Source organism: Rattus norvegicus, chromosome 9 (genome assembly GCF_021556685.1).
Source record: "Rattus norvegicus strain SHRSP/BbbUtx chromosome 9, alternate assembly SHRSP_T2T, whole genome shotgun sequence".
NCBI classification, from domain to species: domain Eukaryota; kingdom Metazoa; phylum Chordata; class Mammalia; order Rodentia; family Muridae; genus Rattus; species Rattus norvegicus.
The window spans coordinates 29,919,879-29,937,618 of NC_141542.1; the positions used below are offsets into that span (position 1 = coordinate 29,919,879).

The 17,740-nt window shown below is 53.7% G+C and overlaps 4 protein-coding genes across 8 annotated transcripts in view; 1 reads left to right on the forward strand and 3 right to left on the reverse strand.

The window, feature by feature from the left end:
- Positions 1 to 133: 133 nt before the first annotated feature.
- Positions 134 to 3,773, reverse strand: Lrrc73 (leucine rich repeat containing 73). 3 transcript variants are annotated; one of them, NM_001024360.2, is made up of 6 exons: positions 3,098 to 3,469; positions 2,349 to 2,509; positions 1,906 to 2,028; positions 1,486 to 1,586; positions 575 to 797; positions 134 to 452 (listed from the first exon to the last, which is right to left on the reverse strand). In NM_001024360.2, exons 1-6 carry the CDS (start codon positions 3,367 to 3,369, stop codon positions 382 to 384), a joined length of 951 nt encoding a protein of 316 aa, NP_001019531.1. In that variant the 5' UTR covers positions 3,370 to 3,469; the 3' UTR covers positions 134 to 381. The 3 variants fall into 3 exon arrangements, with proteins under 3 accessions (NP_001019531.1, XP_087423345.1, XP_087423346.1); XM_087567220.1 differs by having other exon boundaries at positions 139 to 452; positions 575 to 763; positions 3,098 to 3,773; XM_087567219.1 differs by lacking the exon at positions 1,906 to 2,028 and having other exon boundaries at positions 3,098 to 3,773.
- An 841-nt stretch (positions 3,774 to 4,614) lies between these two features.
- Yipf3 (Yip1 domain family, member 3) lies at positions 4,615 to 9,944 on the reverse strand. Of its 3 annotated transcripts, none has more exon segments than NM_001007801.2 (9): positions 4,615 to 5,999; positions 6,095 to 6,218; positions 6,358 to 6,471; positions 6,682 to 6,813; positions 6,972 to 7,064; positions 7,194 to 7,239; positions 8,740 to 8,846; positions 8,987 to 9,184; positions 9,714 to 9,899. In NM_001007801.2, coding segments are annotated over 9 exon segments (1,044 nt in total). In that variant the 5' UTR covers positions 9,795 to 9,899; the 3' UTR covers positions 4,615 to 5,850.
- A 95-nt stretch (positions 9,945 to 10,039) lies between these two features.
- Polr1c (RNA polymerase I and III subunit C) lies at positions 10,040 to 14,152 on the forward strand. The gene is given in 9 exon segments (NM_001008330.1): positions 10,040 to 10,164; positions 10,259 to 10,330; positions 12,042 to 12,149; positions 12,375 to 12,507; positions 12,952 to 13,071; positions 13,148 to 13,300; positions 13,386 to 13,535; positions 13,632 to 13,748; positions 13,841 to 14,152. Coding segments are annotated over 9 exon segments (1,041 nt in total). The 5' UTR covers positions 10,040 to 10,095; the 3' UTR covers positions 13,960 to 14,152.
- Positions 14,153 to 14,481: 329 nt separating this feature from the next.
- Xpo5 (exportin 5) overlaps positions 14,482 to 17,740 on the reverse strand; it is a 38,362-nt gene continuing 35,103 nt past the window's right edge. Inside the window, 5 exon segments of the mRNA NM_001108789.3 lie at positions 14,482 to 15,864; positions 16,120 to 16,284; positions 16,435 to 16,572; positions 17,173 to 17,280; positions 17,598 to 17,680. Of these exon segments, the coding sequence (NP_001102259.2) occupies positions 15,727 to 15,864; positions 16,120 to 16,284; positions 16,435 to 16,572; positions 17,173 to 17,280; positions 17,598 to 17,680 (632 nt within the window). The 3' untranslated portion in view covers positions 14,482 to 15,726.

Below are 17,740 nucleotides of genomic sequence, written 5' to 3' on the forward strand. Positions count from 1 at the left end.
TCCCAGGACCCCAGCTTCTAGACCTAGGCTGACCTTTTGCAGTCTGAGCTGTAGGGTGACATCACCCCTAAGACTGGTCAGTGGTACTGCCAGTCCCTCCCATTGGCCATCCCCCAGTGACTACAGCTGCAAGTCAGGTTGTGGAGTTTATAAAATCTGTTCCGAGCCAGCGGGTTGCAGCCAGAGCTGCCAGCAAGTTCAAAGTCAGTACCCTGGGTTCAAGTCCCCACCACCCCCCGAGGCTGTTGCCCACTGACAGCATTCAGAGCTCGTACCACTATTGGGAACTGCCAGAGCCCCAGCCACGGCCTTTCCCTGCCATGTAGAGGAAGGTAGTGGGGACACAGACGTGTAATGATGTGCAGAAGTCCAAGTAGAGAGTCACATCTCGGTCTCAGCCAACAGACTGTCCCCTAGTCCTGATGTCATTAGCACCATCTGAGAATTGGGATCTGTGGACAGGCAGAAGGATGCTCAGGTCATCATACACTCCATAGTGGACCTCATACATCCCACTATCATGCCCTTTTTCCAAATCTTCCAGAAATAACTCACCCACCCTCCAGGTTCTTACCACTGGGGCACTTCCAGGAGCTGCCACCCCGCTGGTGGGCAGCAGGCTCTCGCCCTCTCCCCCATTCCTGGGTGTCAGCAGCCCCTCCTGCCATCTCTTCCTCCTCTTCTCCCTCAGACAGGAGGTCACAGATCTGCTGTTGCAGCTCTGGGCTAATGCTGTTCTCAGCCAACACGAGGCTCCGCAAGGCTGTTGGGTAATTTTCTACCATGTCCAGCAGGGTCTTGGGAAAGGAGAGATGTGCACAGAAAAGAGTAAACACAGGAGAGATGGCTAGTGTTTAAGAGTAGTGGCTGTTCTTCCTAAGGACCAGGGTTCAAGTCCCAGCACCCACATCACTGCTGGTCACATTTATAACTCCAGTTCCAGGGGATCTGATGCCACCTTCTGGCCTCCATGGGCACAAGAGACATAGAAGCAAAACATTCATTCATGGGGCTGGAGAGATGGCTCAGCGGTTAAGAGCATCCGACTGCTCTTCCAGAGGTCCTGAGTTCAATTCCCAGCAACCACATGGTGGCTCACAACCATCTATAAAGAGATCCAATGCCCTCTTCTGGTGTATCTGAAGACAGCTACAGTGTACTTATATATATAATAAAATGAATAAATCTTTAAAAAAAAAAAAAAAAAAAAAAAAACATTCATTCACATAAAGTTATATTAAATACTAAGTTATAAAATTTTTTTTTTGATTCTTTTTTTTTTTCGGAGCTGGGGACCGAACCCAGGGCCTTGCGCTTCCTAGGTAAGCGCTCTACCACTGAGCTAAATCCCCAGCCCCCATTAAGTTATAAAATTTAAAACACGATTTAGGCAGTCCTTGAACCCAACAGGCCAGCCTTGGGTGTGTCCCAGACAATGACTCACCCTGTCCCCTAGCTTGTCTCCAAAACACGATGGCTTCTCACCTGAGCTGACTGGTTGGTGAGCCCTGTGCCCTCCAAGTCTAGGACTTCTAGGGTACGGCTTGAGGCCACAGCTACAGCCAGCATCCCTGCCACATGGTCACCTAGGGAGATAGCACAAATGCTCAGCCATCTGGGGAAAACAGAGGTCTGTCAATCCTTGCTCCTGGTCAGGACCCAATACTTGGCCTGAAAGGTAGCAGCATCTTAAGTGAGACGAAGCAAGTCAGATCCGGATTCTGACCAAGGTTTAAACCTACCTGTCTGTTGGTCAATCTGATATGTGAGGATGGCTCCCTCACAAGACCCTTGGGGGTTCTCATTCATCCTCCCTCCCTCCCTTGTTACTATGGCAACTGATGATGTGATGTTTGGGACAGGGCAGCAGTGAACATTGAGGAGAATGAATGATCTTAAGCTCACCCAGAGGGTTGTAGTCCAGGTTGAGAACTCGGACTTGGGAGCTGTGGGCCACAGCAATAGCGAGACGGCTCCAGCCCTTAGGGGTGATGCCAGGGTTGGCGCTTAGTGTTAGCTCCTTCAGACCTAAGCAGGAGCAGAGTGAATATCCAGGATGGGCAAAGTAAGGCCCTTCTCTACCCCGTGTCTATGGGGGTAACCCTAGTGGCTGGGAGCCACTTTGCCCCCAACCACAGCAGTCTAGAGCAGTTAGGGACCTACTCACGCCTCCCCTGCCTGGATCAGTTTCCACTGTGCTCAGTTCCTAAGCTTCTCCCTTCCTGAGAAGGGTAAAAAGGCATTCTTACTGCACCCTCCCAGCTCCTCAGCACTGGACCACACCCCCTTCTCTGCATTTAGCCTTCACCAGTCACACTAGCCCATGCACTCAGTAGGGCCCTGCTCACCAGACTTGGCCCCGTCTGGAGGGAGGAGGCCACAGATGAGGTTGATGGCTTCATCACCCAACATGCAGTCCCCCAGGTCAAGAGCCACAAGGGCAGGGTGGAGAGCCAGGGCTGGATTCAGCAAGGCCAGTCCCGCATCTGTCAGTGGGCTTCCATGTAGGCTGAAGGTTGAGATGAGATTAGTTATGTATGACCAGCCTTGTCTATTTGGGGAAGCCGCTCCTCCCTGTGACAAGACTGGGAAGGAAGAAGAGAAATCCTAGATTTGAAGGAGTGCGATGGAAAGGGAATTTGGTTTCTGGGGCAGGAACTGAGGAGAACATTGCACAGGGAGGGGCGTGTGGATGGACAGTGAACAGCGGAGCCAGCACACACGCTCGTGATCCTCCGAGATCCTTCAGCGGGAAGGGCTGGAACAGCTCGGCTCTAGTCTCCATGGGAGGTGACTCTTCATCAAAAATGAGGGGCTTCACAATGAAGTTACTTGGGGGGTGGGGTGGGGAGGTCAGCATTCTCTACTAGGGTAGGGCTAGGTATTCCAGCAGGATAGCTTGTGGAGCAAAGTCTAGAACCGATGCATGTTTCTGGGAGGGTGTGGTGGACCCAGAGATGAGACGTGCATTAGAGGTTGCGAAGGTAGGACGGTGGGAGAACAGGTATTGGAAAGGTAGTGTGGAAATACAGGAGGTGGCAGAGGGTGTGTAGAGGGGTGCAGTGGCCGGGACCCCCTTGCGAAGGGACACACTCACAAGAGGGACTGGATGGAGCGGTTGGTCCGTAGCGCTTCTGCCAGCTGCTTGATGCGGCTGGGGCTAGACACGACGCCCAGGTTAAGGTTGAGCTGCGCCAGGGACGTGGCTCCAGCTAGGGCCCGGCAGATGCGGCCGAAGTCGCGGTCGCACAGGCGACAGCCGCGCAGCGAGAGCAGGCGCACCGCGTTGTCGCGCAGGCCGCGGCAGATGTCCCGCACCTCGGCGCCTGACAGCGGCTCCCCCGAAATCTGGATGGAGCTAGGCAGCATGGTCCCCACGGCTGGGCCTCGGGGGGCTGGCGCCGGTGTCCCGGCCTGGGCAGAAGTTGGCCGGGCTGCGGGAGGGGGCGGGGCGGGGAGGGGACTCAGGTCGTGGTCCGGGTTAGGGTCGCGGCGGGAACGGAGGCGGAGGCGGAGGCGGCAGAGGCAACGGCGGCTGTGGCGGCGACGAAGCGCGCCCCGGCCGCGGCGGGATCGAAAGCAGGCGCGGGGCCGGGTGCGGAGGCGCGGAGGAGGGGCGGCGCGGGGGCGGGGGCGGCCGGGGACAGAGCGGTAGCCACCCCGCGCTGATCCTCTCCCTCGCGGCTTGGGAGGCCGCGCCCGCTGTGCGGGCCCCGGGCCCGGCAGCACGGCTCTCGGGGACAGCCGGGGCGGGATGCAGCTCAGCTTCAGCTGCTGAGCTGGAGCAGGCGGCGAGTTCCTATGGCAACGGTTGCGTCACTGGCCCTCGCCCCGCCCCCATCCCCGCATGGACCACGCGGCCCGCGCGGGGTCCGTGTCTGAGGGCAAAGCATTAGGATCTGAGGGCCTGACAGCGCGGAAAGTAGGTAGAAGGATGCAGTCTCACGTGGGGAGGGTGGAGGCAAGTCACACTGAGACAGCTTTTGATCTCATTTCCGCCTCTTATTCTCTGGTGCTTCTCCATTCTTAAGGTCTAGATCCGAGACTCAGCGCCTTCGCCAAGGCTCAGGACATTCAGTCCTGCTTGGAAGTTCATAGGCTCTTTAATCCGGCCGTGCCCCGCCCCTTTGTCCCAGTGACGCGAGGGGTAGCATGCGTGGGGATTCCAGTCCACAGGCATTGACTGCCAGGACAATATGGTTGCATGGGACAGGGCAGGTGAACCACCTTTCAAGATGTTTTAACATACTGGAAAACGGGGTTGCCCAAATTAAAGGGTGTCAGATCATCCCAGAGCTGTGGGAACCGGGGTGGGGGTGTGTAAAGCCTCGACTACCACAGTGAAGCTGAGTTTTATCTCTGATTGCAATGGAGGCTTAATTAATGCAACAGGACAGTATAGTAGCCAGAGGAGGTGCGTTCTTTTCCTTAAAAAAGGGGGGAGGGGGAAGTAAGAGGAGGGCGTGGTGGCACGCGCCTTTAATCTCAGCTTTTGTGTTGCAGAGGCTGGTGGATCTCTCTGGCCTACAAGGTGAGTTCCAGGGCTTCACAGTGAGAACGTATCCCACCCCCATGCTCATCGCGGGAAAAAAAAAAAAAAAAGAGCAGCTCTACTTCTGTTAACTACGTTTTACTTAAAATATTAACAGGTTTGCAGGTGCCTCTAGTAGCCAGAAGATGGCGCTAAAGGTATGAGAGATCTGACCCACACCGTGGATGCTGAGAACTGAGCTACTGAATCCTTTTGCAATGGCAGTACACGCTTAAGCAGAGCCATCTCTCCAGCCCCTAGATCTTACTTTAACTGTGTTTGTGCCTGTGCCTGCGCAGTGAGCACACAGGTCCCTCAGAGGTCCTTGGAGCACCTGGAGCTGAAGTTCAAAGCAATTGTGAGACATTCATGGGTGCTGGGAACTGAAGTCCATTCCCCCTCGAAGAGCAGTGTCTGTTTAACCACTGAGCAGGCTCTCCAGCATCCTGAACTTACATTTTGTTGAAATAGGGTCTCACTGTGTAGCCCTAACTGGCTTGGAACTCTGTTGATTAGGTTGGCCTTGAAGATCCGCCTCCCTATGCACCCGAGTGCTGGGATTACGAGGAATGCACCACACTCGGCCTGAATTTTCTTCAGTGGAGGTTAAAGGGGAGTGGCTGTTAACACTTGGAAAAACCTTTAGGAAACTAAAGCCTCGTAGACCACGCTTGGCTTCAAATGTCCGCTCGATGGGGACATTCTTCCACGATGGCCCAGGTGTGGAAGGTCCTTGTAAGTGGAGATCTGTCACTGTTGCCTTGGCTTCTCAAAAGGACAGCAGCCTGGGGACTTAGGCCTGGGTGCATGGCCACGAGGACCATGGGCTCTTATGCTTGGGCCTGTGCCGCTCTGGGGACAGCTTCTGCAATCGGCTGTTCATGCCCTCTGTCTGCTTATCCTGCCCTCATCCTGGGTGTAAGGGCACAGAAGGCATGCGGCACTGCCACGGCTCCGGAACAGAGACGGGCATCAGAATGGGGGGCAGGAGACTGGCTGGGGCAGGAGCTGCAGGTCCAGACCTCATCAGTATTTTAATTACCAAGTCTATATTTAGCAAGACAGGAGGGAAGGGAGAGAAAGGGGTAGGTGGTGAGGCCCAGAAGAGCTGACACACATCCTGCACTTGGCTGCAGACACTTGCAGTCCTAGTCATGAGTTCCTGGCCTTGAGCCCCTCAGAAGCCACGCCTGGCGCCCAGCTGTTTAGGCAACAGCTTGGCGGTTGCAGACCCCAGCAGAGCCACATCCTCAGCACTGTCCGCTAATCTTTTGCCCCAGAGCTGGGGGGTCAGGGCAGGCCAAGGACTGCAGAGAGGGTCAGTGTGACTGCAGGGTCACTGCTATGGCCTTGGCGGTGGCATTGACCACAGCGACAGGAAGCTTGGCAGCAGGGAGCACAGCTGGGATGTCTCTGGGGACCCTCTGCATGGGTGGGATGTTGGGGCCCTCCAGGGTGTCCAGGATCCCTAAAAGAGGAAGGATGGAGAATGAGTGACAGAGCTGGGCAGGCCCCCGGTCAGCTCACCCAGTCCACTCCCTCTACGGCACCCCTGTCACTCACCCTCGACCACCTTGTGGTAGGCGAAATGCAGATAGAGCAGGAAGAGCATGTGCAGGGCAGCCAGTGTGCCACAGAGCAGCAGCCGCTGGGTAGGGCCCACAGTCCGTGACACCAACACTGCCACCTAGGGCCACAGGTATATAGTTCAGAAGGCCAGGTTTCACAGTGAGGGGTGGAGAAGATACTCTGAGCCCAGGGCAGAACTGTCAGTGGACGCCTCTAGGGCCCGTTGTAGGGTAGACTGCAGAATCTGCTCGGCTTACCATGCGCAGGGTGGAGAGCCCACCCAACAGCAGCCAGAAGAGGTAGAAGAGGGCATGAAGGTGGATGTTATAGGTGATGAACAGGACTATACAGTGCCCGAAGAGGCCGTAGCCCTACGGAGACGAGAGCACCACTGTTTGGGCTGGACTGCTGCTCCCACCCCAGGCCCACCCCTCCCTGGTCCTCTCACCCCAGGCCCACCCATCCCTGGTCCTCCCACCCCAGGCCCACCCCCTGGTCCTCCCACCCTAGGCCCACAGGTCCCAGGAGAGCAGCAGAGCTTCTTGGGCTCCCCTGCGTGCACCCCAGGTTTGGCTCCTTACCAGCAGCGCCAACATCTGGAGCATGGTGATCTGGGCATTACACAGGTAGGCAAGGAAGTAAATGAAGGACGAGACACCCAGCCAGTATCCGAAGCAGGTGCCTATGGCTGTGCCCATGAGGGTGCCCTCCCGCTGTGGGGTGAAGACTCTGCTTAGGCTGAGAGCTCAGGTCTCAGCCTTACCCAGGGCCTTTTCTGCAGGGCTGCTCCTGTCTTACTCCACAGTCATATCCTCAGAGAGTTTTCAACCTCCCCCTGCCACCCGTCTCCCCAGGCCTGTGTCCCGCTTACGATGATAGTGTCAGAAGTCTTCATCCCATGCAGAAGGATGGCAACCAGCGTGAAGACCAGCATGAGAGGTCCGTAGAGCTCGCCGGCAACTTTCTGTCAATACAGCAATACGTTCACGGGAGACCACGCGCCTTTTCTTCACACCTTCACAGGCGTAGCTTGGTGCCCGCCCTCCACCCTGATGCTTCCCCCTGCTCTGCAGACAGGCCTTTCCCTCCTCACCTGGGGGAAGTTGACCATCTTGATAGGGATCATGGACTCCAGGAGCCTGGAGAGGAGAGGAGAGGAGAGGAGAGGAGAGGAGAGGGCAGGTGAGAGTAGAAGCAGCTGTGTTCTGGTGGACAGGGTCTGAATCTTAACTCAAATGTCTCTGCCAGGAATAGGGCTGGCTCGGGGGACATATTGGACGAGAGGGGTAGGGGTAAAAACAGAATGACAAAGTCACTTTGAGGAAGGACAGCCCTCGGAACCTGAGGTAAGTGGAGAGGCAGCTTCTTGGAGAACTTGGGAGAACTGGATTTGACTGTTTACCTACATGGCTGTGAGAAGACAGGCAGAGACACCTCAGGACTGTACAACATTGAGGGGTGAGAGAAGCAGCCTGCCTCCTGCCTCCTGCCTCTTCCTCTTCACTGCTCCAGGCAGTGAGCATCTTTCTGGAAAAATATACTTGAACCGGTATTAAAAATCCACACAGAAGGGGGAGGGGCTAGGGGATGTTGGCCCCGGAAACCGGGAAGGGGAATAACAATCGAAATGTAAATAAGAAATACTCAAGTTAATAAAGATGAAAAAAAAAAAAAAGAAAGAGAAAAAAATTCACACAGAATAAAAAAGGGTCATTTCATTCTTTGCCCATGGCTACTATAGCTTGGGCTTTTCTTGTTTTTAGCAATGATATTTGGACTATTCTTTTCAGTTAAGATATTTCTTCCTTTGGTAAGCCTTCCCTTTTGGACCCCGAAGTCTTTCTAGGCTCCGGCGTCCCTCCTGTGTGTCCCAGCACTCAGGGCCAAGCTCCCCAGCCCACCCTCACTGGTGAGTGGGACATTCTCAGGACAGTGCTCCACACAGCCTCAGAACTCAGTGTGCACTTTCTCACTGGCCCTAGCTTTTGTGCTGGTTAGAGGATGAGTGAAGAATGAAGCCAGGACCAAATCCAGTTTCGGATAAGCAAGTTAATGACTGTGCTCTGGTACCGGTGCCCAGTCTGTTCTGATGCCAGAGGGGGCGGGGGTAAGGGCTGCAGAGCCTGCAGAGCCATTGGTGTTAGGGGAGACTGGCTCAGGAGTAAGAACGCACTGCACTCTGAGGAGCCACCCGAGGAGAGAGCTGTCTAGGAGTCCAGGTGAGGACGGACTAGGAAGGAATGAGAACAAAGTGAGTGCTGCTTAGACTAGGTGCAGAGGGCAGTGCACCTGAGGGAGGTGCAGAAGGAAAGGGGGAGGGGTCAGCACACTTGAGGGAGGTGCAGAGGGAACGGGGGGAGGGGTCAGCACACTTGATGGAGGTGTAGAGGGAAGGGGGGGGTCAGCACATTTGAGGGAGGTGCAGGTGGGGGTGGGGGAACGACGGGGGCGGGGGTTAGCGCACTTGATGGAGGACCTAGCCAATTGTACTTTTCACCATGTATTCAGCAACAAGTTCAGTGACCAGAGTGATGGGGTTACAAATATGGGAGCCCACCAGAGCTCAGGGCTCTGTATCTGACTGAAGTCTGGACGAGGGTCTAGATGTGAGGACAGATGTTTCAGAGAAGGCTCCTCACCTGCTTCGGACCTGGGCAGGCTCCACATCAAAGTAGGGTCTCAGGATGTCGATATTGGCATACAAACTGAAGGCCTTTGAAGCTTGTCTCTTCCCTGCCTGCCACATCTGAAAGGAGATGGGTATTATGAAAAACTCCTGGCTCTAGACGGTTACCCGGCCTCCGCTTGATTTCTGTGTATGTAGGTCTAAGTGGAAAAAGTGTATCAACCTAGGACACACACAGGTCTTCCTTTCCATTGGCTTACCTGATCTGCTACCTGCCGGCTCAGTTGTCCCTTAAAGCCTTTCATGCCGAGAAACTCCCCGTCCTCTTCTTCTGCAGCAGCTGCATCAGCATCTACCTCTTCCTCACGCAGGCGCTGATGTAGTTCACCCATGTCCTCGAAGCTGGAGCCTGAGGTATCGTCCATGTTCTCCATATCAATCACAGCCGAGCCCCCACCCTGTGAAGACAATGGCTCCTAGTGTGAGGGGCCCTTCCGTTGCATCCTTTGGTTCTCCCCTCATCTGACAGTTTGAGGCTTTGCTCTTCCACTGACGAGGATATGGCTTGGAACTGCTACCCACTGTGTTATACATAACCTTTCACTGCTGGCAACTCTTGGTGGCGACACTTGTAGTTCGCCCCCCCCCCCCTCCCAAAGCTCCAAAGAGTTGCAAAGAAGCCCATCTGCCTTTCCCAACTCTCAAACAAGCCTATTTTAGGAAGTGCCGAAATTCTATCCTGTAGTCCCATACTATGCCTGATCCAGGCAGATCCCCCAACCCGTCTGCAAAGCCCCGGGCAGGTACAGAGACTCGAACCTTAATCTAGCCCTTTCACGCCAGCACAAGCTCTACACACTTTCGCGTGGAAGACTGAAAGAGGACAGGCAGTGTGGCAATAGAGCCGACTTCCACGCCGCGAGAAAAAATAGCAACCACACTCGGCCGCCAGCCCGGGAAGTTGCTGGCAGCAAGAGCTCTCAATACCTGGATGTTTTCTTCGAAGCCTCCCCATTCCGGGCCAGCACCATTTCGGACGCCGCTGGCCGGCGCCGCCTGAGTCGCCATGTCCCTCGAGGCTTCCCGTCGCTGAAGCTAGCGCTCGTGGGAATAGTGTGAGACCTGGGCCCGAGGGAAGGAAAGGTTCAGAGGAGCGACTGGGCGAGGTAGGACCAGCCGGAACGCAAAAGTGAGAAACCCGGATGTTTGGCCCCAATTGACGTCCGGAAGTGAAGGACGTGGACAGAGGCGGGACAAGATATCGCGACAGTGAAGATTGCCGGAGACGGAACGTTGCCGCGGAGACGGAGGCGGGCCGCTAGCACGCACGCGCTAACTTGGAGCCTCCTCTCACGGCGGATGGTGGAAGATGGCGGCTGCTCAGGCGGTGGAGGAAATGCGGACTCGCGTGGTTCTGGGAGAGTTTGGGGTTCGCAATGTAAGAGATCGGACCGCGGGAGTGATGGGGGAGGCACGGGAGAGAGGAGGCCTGGTGTATGGCCTGGCCTCACTGCCCTTTCTGTTGGCTCTAGGTCCACACCACTGACTTTCCCGGTAACTACTCCGGTTATGATGATGCCTGGGACCAGGACCGGTTCGAGAAGGTGGGTAGGGCTGGAAGTGTCCAGACGGTTTGAGGGGCCAGACCTCACAGGTTGGGTTGGGGATCTCTGTTTTCATGAAACATGAAAACATGTTTCCCGATCCATGGACGGGCCGTCAGACACCGCTCCTGTTTGTGGAATAAATTGTTTGCTCTCGGTGGGGTAATGGGCCACAAACAAGTTATTTCAGTATAATAAAATAGCGATGAAGATGGCTGGGATGGGGTAGGAATCATTGATGCACTTAATCCAGCCAATTGAAGGGACGTAGTTAGGGAGTGACATTTGAATTAAGCTTTGAACTATGAATAAAAGTTGAGCGGTGAAGGCCTAATTCGAGTTTCATTATAAACGCTTGTATAAGGTTTGCTCTTAGTCAGCTGCAGCAGCTCATTTTTGTCAGAATGTAAGTCCACCAGCATGAGCAGTAGATAAGATTGGAATGCATTTTAGACTCTGTAGGTGATAGATTTTTATTTTTATGTCTTTTTGAAACAGGGTTCCATGGCTGCCCTGGCACCCCCTCTGTAGACCAGGCCGGACTCAAACTCAGATTGGTCCACCTGCCTCTGCCTCCCGTGCACAGGATTAAAGGCATGAGCCACCATGCCCCGTTAGAATTTTTCAGTAGACTGATAAAATTTTGCAGTCTTGATAGCTGGGAAGGAATGAATCTGGCGAATCTGCCAGCTAGTGTATGGAGGCTGAAATTGGGGGCATGGATGAACTGCAGATGGTGGTAATGGAGTGAGAGTAGTAACTAGCTGATGCAGACCATTGCTGTGGTGAGGGCAGTGTGAGAAAGGACCTTGTGGCTTGAGGAACGGATAACCTTTTCTTGGTATGTATGTTTGCCTGCATGTGTATTTGTGCACCACTGCTCCCAGCAGTGTGAGGAGGTCCCACTGGGTGCTGGGAACCAAATCCATTCTTCTGCAAGAGCAGTAAGTGCTCTTAACTGCCGAGTGGTTTCTCCAGCCACACTGGGGAACTGTGTTGCTGGCTGTGTCATTTGCTAAGCGGGAGGACCAGGGCGATGGCACAGTTGTTTGCGAAGTCTACCGGTCGAGTGGTGATGCTTGAAGTCAGACCAAGGTCAGGAGCTGCTATGCCCTTGCTTGAGTCAGCAGCATGAAGGTCACCCAGGGGATTTAGAACCTGGGAGAAAGTAACGTTTACTGGGTGGAAGAGAAAATTTAGATAAGGAAAAGTAGATATTAAAAAATGCAAGTATCAAATGGTTTAAATAGGTGGGAAGTTCTGCTTTTTGTACAGTAGCTTTGCTGGGTGGTCTGTGGACTATCTGAGAAGCCAGGCATAGTGGCACACACCTTTAATCCCAGCACTCAAGAAGCAGAGGCAGGGGGTTGGGGATTTAGCTCAGTGGTAGAGCACTTGCCTAGCAAGCGCAAGGCCCTGGGTTCGGTCCCCAGCTCCGAAAAAAAAGAAAAAAGAAGAAAGAAAAAAAGAAGCAGAGGCAGGTGGATCTTTGAGTTTGAGGCCAGCCTAGTCTACAGAGTGAGTTCTAGGACAGCCAGGGCTACAGAAAAACCCTGTCTTGAAAAACATAAACAAGGAACAGTACACTGCCCTCCCAGTGGGACTAGAGACAAAATGTCTACTGATGATCTTGGGGGATAGTGCCAGGGTAGGCTGGGTTCACACAAGAGGAACAGGTTTCCCACCCACTGGGCTTTCTCTACCCCTCTAGAACTTCCGTGTGGACGTGGTGCATATGGACGAGAGCACACTGGAGTTCGACATGGTGGGGATTGATGCTGCCATTGCCAATGCCTTCCGGAGGATTCTGTTAGCTGAGGTATTAGAAGTCGCGGGCTGGAGTGTGGAAACTGTCACCCCATCTGTAGACTACCGGGCGGGTGGGGCGGTTTACACCTATAATATGAACACTTCAGAGGGCAGTCCGAACTACACAGTAAACCTTGTATCAAATCTGAAGGGCAAAACTAAGAAGGGCTGCCCCTCGTTTTTCCAGGTAGGGGATGGGTGGAGGTCAGGTAGATCATTTTGCTTCCTTGGGCAGGTGCCAACAATGGCTGTGGAAAAGGTTTTGGTGTATAACAACACATCCATCGTCCAGGATGAGATCCTTGCTCACCGCCTGGGGCTTATCCCCATTCTTGCTGATCCACGTCTCTTTGAATATCGGAACCCAGGTAAGGCTGAGAGGTTGAGATTATGAGTTAGGCAGAACTGTCCTGGAATCTGTCATGGGCTCAGATCCCAGGCCTAATTAACTGTGATCTTAGTTGGCTCTTGTACATGGGCCTTCGCCTGTGAGAACGTTCTCTTGCCCCTGCCTTTAATCCCTCACTCTTAGCACAGTGCCAGCAGCGCTCAGAGGCTCTTTCCACCTTTACATGGTTTCTAGGGATTGAAGTTGGGTCTGTAGGTTTAAGCAAGCATGCACCCTCTGAGGCTTCTTGTCAGCCCGTTACTAGAGCTAGTAGGGCCAGGCAGGCATGGTGGTGTACATCTTTACTCCCAAGACTGGCAGAAGTTTAAGGCCAGCCTGGTCTACACAGCAAATTCCAGGATAGACAGGGCTTGTGAAACCCTATCTCAGAGCCAAACCAACCCTGCTGCTTCTCCCTGTACAGGAGAGGAGGAGGGAACAGAGATAGATACACTACAGTTTCGGCTGCAGGTCAGGTGTACCAGGAACCCCAGTGCTGCTAAGGATTCTTCCGACCCCAATGAACTCTATGTGAACCACAAAGGTGAGCGGTGCTGAGAGGGCCCACCAGCCTGGGTGGGCAATTGTAGGATCTGGGGTTTCTGACATTTTCCCTCCAGTTTATACCAGGCACATGACGTGGGTGCCCTTGGGAAACCAGGCTGATGTCTTCCCGGAGGGCACGGTTCGCCCTGTGCATGACGACATCCTCATTGCCCAGCTTCGGCCCGGCCAGGAGATTGACCTGATGATGCACTGCGTCAAGGGCATCGGTGAGAACCCCGTGAGGCTGACTGTAGTGGTGCGGTAGGATGTGGCACCAACAGGCAGAAAGCCAACGTGTTTGTGTTGTCCCAGGCAAAGACCATGCCAAGTTCTCACCGGTGGCCACAGCCAGCTACAGGCTCCTGCCGGACATCACCCTGCTTGAACCTGTAGAAGGGGAAGCAGCCGAGGAGCTGAGCCAGTGCTTCTCACCCGGCGTGATTGCGGTGCAGGAAGTACAAGGTGTGCTTTTGGTGACTGAGACCCAAGGGTGTTTTGTTTGAAGGTAACACACAAGGAAAGGTCTAAATAGGCAAGGTGTGGTATTGTTTTCCTTAGGTAAAAAGGTGGCCAGGGTTGCCAATGCTCGGCTGGATACCTTCAGCAGGGAGATCTTCCGTCATGAGAAGCTCAAGAAGGCCGTGCGGCTTGCCCGTGTTCGGGACCATTACATCTGTGAGTGACGGTAGTACTTACTCTCTGGATAGGATTTAGAACTGGCCTATAAAAGGTAAGTCCTGCTGGACTGTGTTTTCTTTGTTCTCTAGTTTCTGTGGAGTCAACTGGGGTTTTGCCACCAGATGTGTTGGTGAGTGAAGCTATCAAGATCCTGATGGGGAAGTGCCGGCGGTTCTTGGATGAACTAGATGCAGTTGAGATGGACTGAGGCTTCCACAGTACTTCTGGAAGGGCTTGGCTGCTCTTGGAGTTTGACCTTTTCCCAACTGCTCCGCTATGCCCGGTGTTAACTGGAGGTCTGATTTCAGTCTCATTTCTAGTTACTACATTTTATTAAATGTGCCACAGACTAAGATGCCTTTGTAAGGCCTTTGCTGTAAATAAATTGGTCTTAAAAGTTTTTTCAGGCTGACTTTTGTCTAGTAAGAAGCTCTGCCTCAGAGCAGGTCGGCAATAACAAGGACTGGGTTTACTAAAGCTGTCTGAGAAAGGCCAGATTACAACAGCTCCAGCAGAGGGGAAGACACAGGAAGCTCGCTACTGTGCATCTCCCAGGCTCCCAATGGAAAGAGCTGTCATTAGTCGCCACTGTCAGCCTAGGAGAGACAGACTTAGGTTCTGGTGGTCAGGGACCTGATTGCTTGATAGCTTGGGTGACTCGTCAACAGTCTATCTCTTGTCCCCTAACAGGATGCTTGGAGTCACTGGGTTGAAGAAGGAAAATAGGGCCTTCTGTATGAAACAGGTTTTACTGACATGCACATGTACTTTAGAGTTAGCATTTCTACAAAAGTTCTATAAACAATAGAAAATCTCTAGCATGAAGTCATAGGATGTTAAAAATATTACAACATAATAAATACAACTACATCCTCCGTAGCCCTAAGCAGACAGGAGTAGGCAGCTATCAAGTCTGGAGGGAAATACTGAGCTCACCTTACAATCTGTAGACCCCAAGCACCACGCAGAGGGAGGACGGCCGGCTTTGTGCAGCAGTGACCTCGAACCCTAGTAGCTACCTCCTAGCTCTGACTCCAACTCTGTCATGCCTGCCTGTGTCCCACACCAGGTCAAAGTTGGGGCTGGGTGGACAGTGGGCCTGTTAGCATACACACACACAGGTCACATCTGCCTGTCACAATAGGCAGAACTAGGTCCCACACCCATCTTGGTTTGCTTCATTCCCTTTCCAGGGACCAAAAGTGTTGGCAATGACTGGAACACTTTTTGACCTTCAGAAGCTTAAAAGACCATTGAGATTCTCAAAGGCACCCGGACTCAGCTAGTCCCAGGAGGGACAGTGGCTCTGCTCGCTCGTCAGAAGCCTCCTTGGTCTGATTACTCTTGTATGGTTGGTGTGTCACTGGGGAACCCTCCAGGGTCCGTCAGAAGGGCAAGATGTCCACTCTAAGGAATTCTGCCCAGCTCTTGTCCCTGGATGGTGTGCTCAGACTTTAGAAATAGCCTGTACCACGGGTCCCACCAAGCGACCAGATTCTAGCTTTAGGTTGAGACGAGGAAGCTGGCCAGACACAGGTCAGCATGTAGCACCTCGGCCAGACATGCCCCTGGAGTGGAGGAGGATCCCGAAAGCCCCATGGCAAGGGGCTCAAGTGCCGTCCAAAGGAAACCGGACGATCAGGTCAGTGGGGCTGGGCACGGCACCCTGGTTGGTCCTCCTGTCTGCACTGGTGCAGCTGCTCTGGGCAAAGCCATGGTGCTCTAGCTTTTCTTGGAGAAGCCCATACTGCAGGTGGCTGCCGACTCCCAGGTCACCTTCTTGGAATGGTGGAGGTCCCAATACCCTTTTACTTTAGTGGGATGACTCAGGCCCTCTCACAGGAGACCTGGATCTGAGCTCCTCCAGGCTGACTCGGTGGGAAGTGAGGTGGCAGTGTGAGGAAGGCCTAGAGATAGCTACACAGGGAAGAAGACATGACAACTGAGGCCGGAGAAGGACGCCCAAAAGCTTGATTCAGGGTTCAAAGATGGTGGCCAGTCCACCCTCCTCACTGTCCAGCACTTCTGTCTCCAGCATTGGTTTGGATTTTTTGAAAAGCCAGGGAAGGTTCTTAATGTGGACTTCTTTTCGGAACTGTTCTCCCAAGGGTTTCTGTCGGAAACAAGAAAATGGATGAGTTAGAGACACCCCCACCCCCACCCACATACAGAACAGAGCCCCCACCACATATTGTCAGAACAGGCAGTGACCAGTTTGCTGGGTCTAGGCTGTGGGTTAGAGGACCTCCACCACCACACCCTCACACACAGAACAGTCAAGTGACTAGCTGGTTTTGAGTTTACCTGCAGCAGTCTAAGACAACCACCACTGTGTGGGACTGCAAGCCCTAATGGGTGCATGACTCACCCCAATGCAGCCAGCGATGAGGCGTTTGAAGTGGTCCTTCCGTCGTTTATCAGCTGCTTTTTGAAGGGAGGGGTTTAGAAGCTTGCAGTCAAATTGGTCCAGAGACTCCTTGTTTATTTCAGGGATCTGCTCCATTACTGCTCTTATCTCTAGGTACCTGGGGCGCTGGTTAAATGGGGATAAGCTCACTGGATCCATGCCACACCCACTTCTCAGGGGCAGCACAGGCAGTGTGGCAGATGCCACAGCTCAGGATCTGGGGAGCAAGGTAAAGTGAAGCACTAGGCTGCCAGCCACCCCGCCTGGCACACTTACCAGTGCCTCGTATATCTGGAAGGCCAAGTGGACCAGGGAAGCCATGCACCCGTCGTGTTGCCCATGCATCTGCAGCCCTTTCAGCACACTGGTGAAGAGCCACGTGACGGCATCTGCGAGCAGGGTCCCAGACATCACCTGGGAAGACAGCTGTGCTCAGGAGCCATGCCAGCCTCGGAAGGGGCCGTCCCCCAGTCCTCACACTGACTCACCCTGCTAGCCTGACTTATCTGACAGAGTCTGAAGAGCCCCTGCCCTGTGCTCGACACTCCGTCTCCTGCTACTCTGAATAAGGGAGGGGAGCTTGACTCAGCAGGGCAGGCCTTTAATGGTTATACCGCCCGCCCTTGGTTCTGGCCTGTGCTCTCTGCTTCCTGTGTGGTGAGTATCTGTCACCACAGTGAACTCAACCACACTTTATCACCATGGACTGAAACCCAGAGACCCCTGACTTCAGCTAGTCTGCTAGGTGAATGGCATCACAGCAGTACAAAGGTAACCGCCGGGCTTGAGGTCTGTGAGCTCAGCTACTAAGACTGAGGCAGGCTGGCAAAGACATGGCCTCCTGGGGATGGAGCAGTGAACTCAAGGCTAGCTGGGTAAAGTTAGTCAGACCCTTCACTCAAAATAAAAGGGAAAGGGACTTGAGCTTAGCTCAGTGGTGAAGTGCTTCCCTAGCACGCTGTGGCCTGAGGCCCACCCTCCAACCACACAAAGGAGTGAGGTGAGTAAGCACACCTGTTTGAGGAGAGGCCAACAGAGCTGTGTGGTCGCCCTCTGGCAAGACAGGGTATCCTTCCAGGTCAGGGAATTAAATGCTGTGATCAACAGTGCCGTGCAAACATCCTGAGCAGGAAAGACAGATTACAATGGGTTAAGCACTGTTACCTCTGGTTGCCCTAGACACCAATTCAGGACTTTAGTCCCAGCAGCTACCCTGGGCTACTGAGTGAGTTCCAGGCCAGACAAGGTGAGATTTTGTTTCTTTTAGAAAAAGAGAGAGCGAAGGCTGGGGTGGGGGTAGAAATAGCTTTGTGGGGGATAGGCAAAAGCTCAGGGCTACAGAAGCCAAACACCAGGAATCTGCAGCAGTGTACTTATGCATTTACTGAGAGCATCTGCCCAGAGCAGGAAAATCCAAGCTGGATGAGAGAGGCACCCACCTCATGCTTCATCAGGCATTTGCCCAGGTCTGTGAGCTCCACAACAGACGAAGGGGCTACTTCGGTGGCCATCATCTCCTCGTCTGTAAACAATGTGGAACATTAAGCACGATTCTTCCTCAGCAAAGAGGAACGCCCGAGCT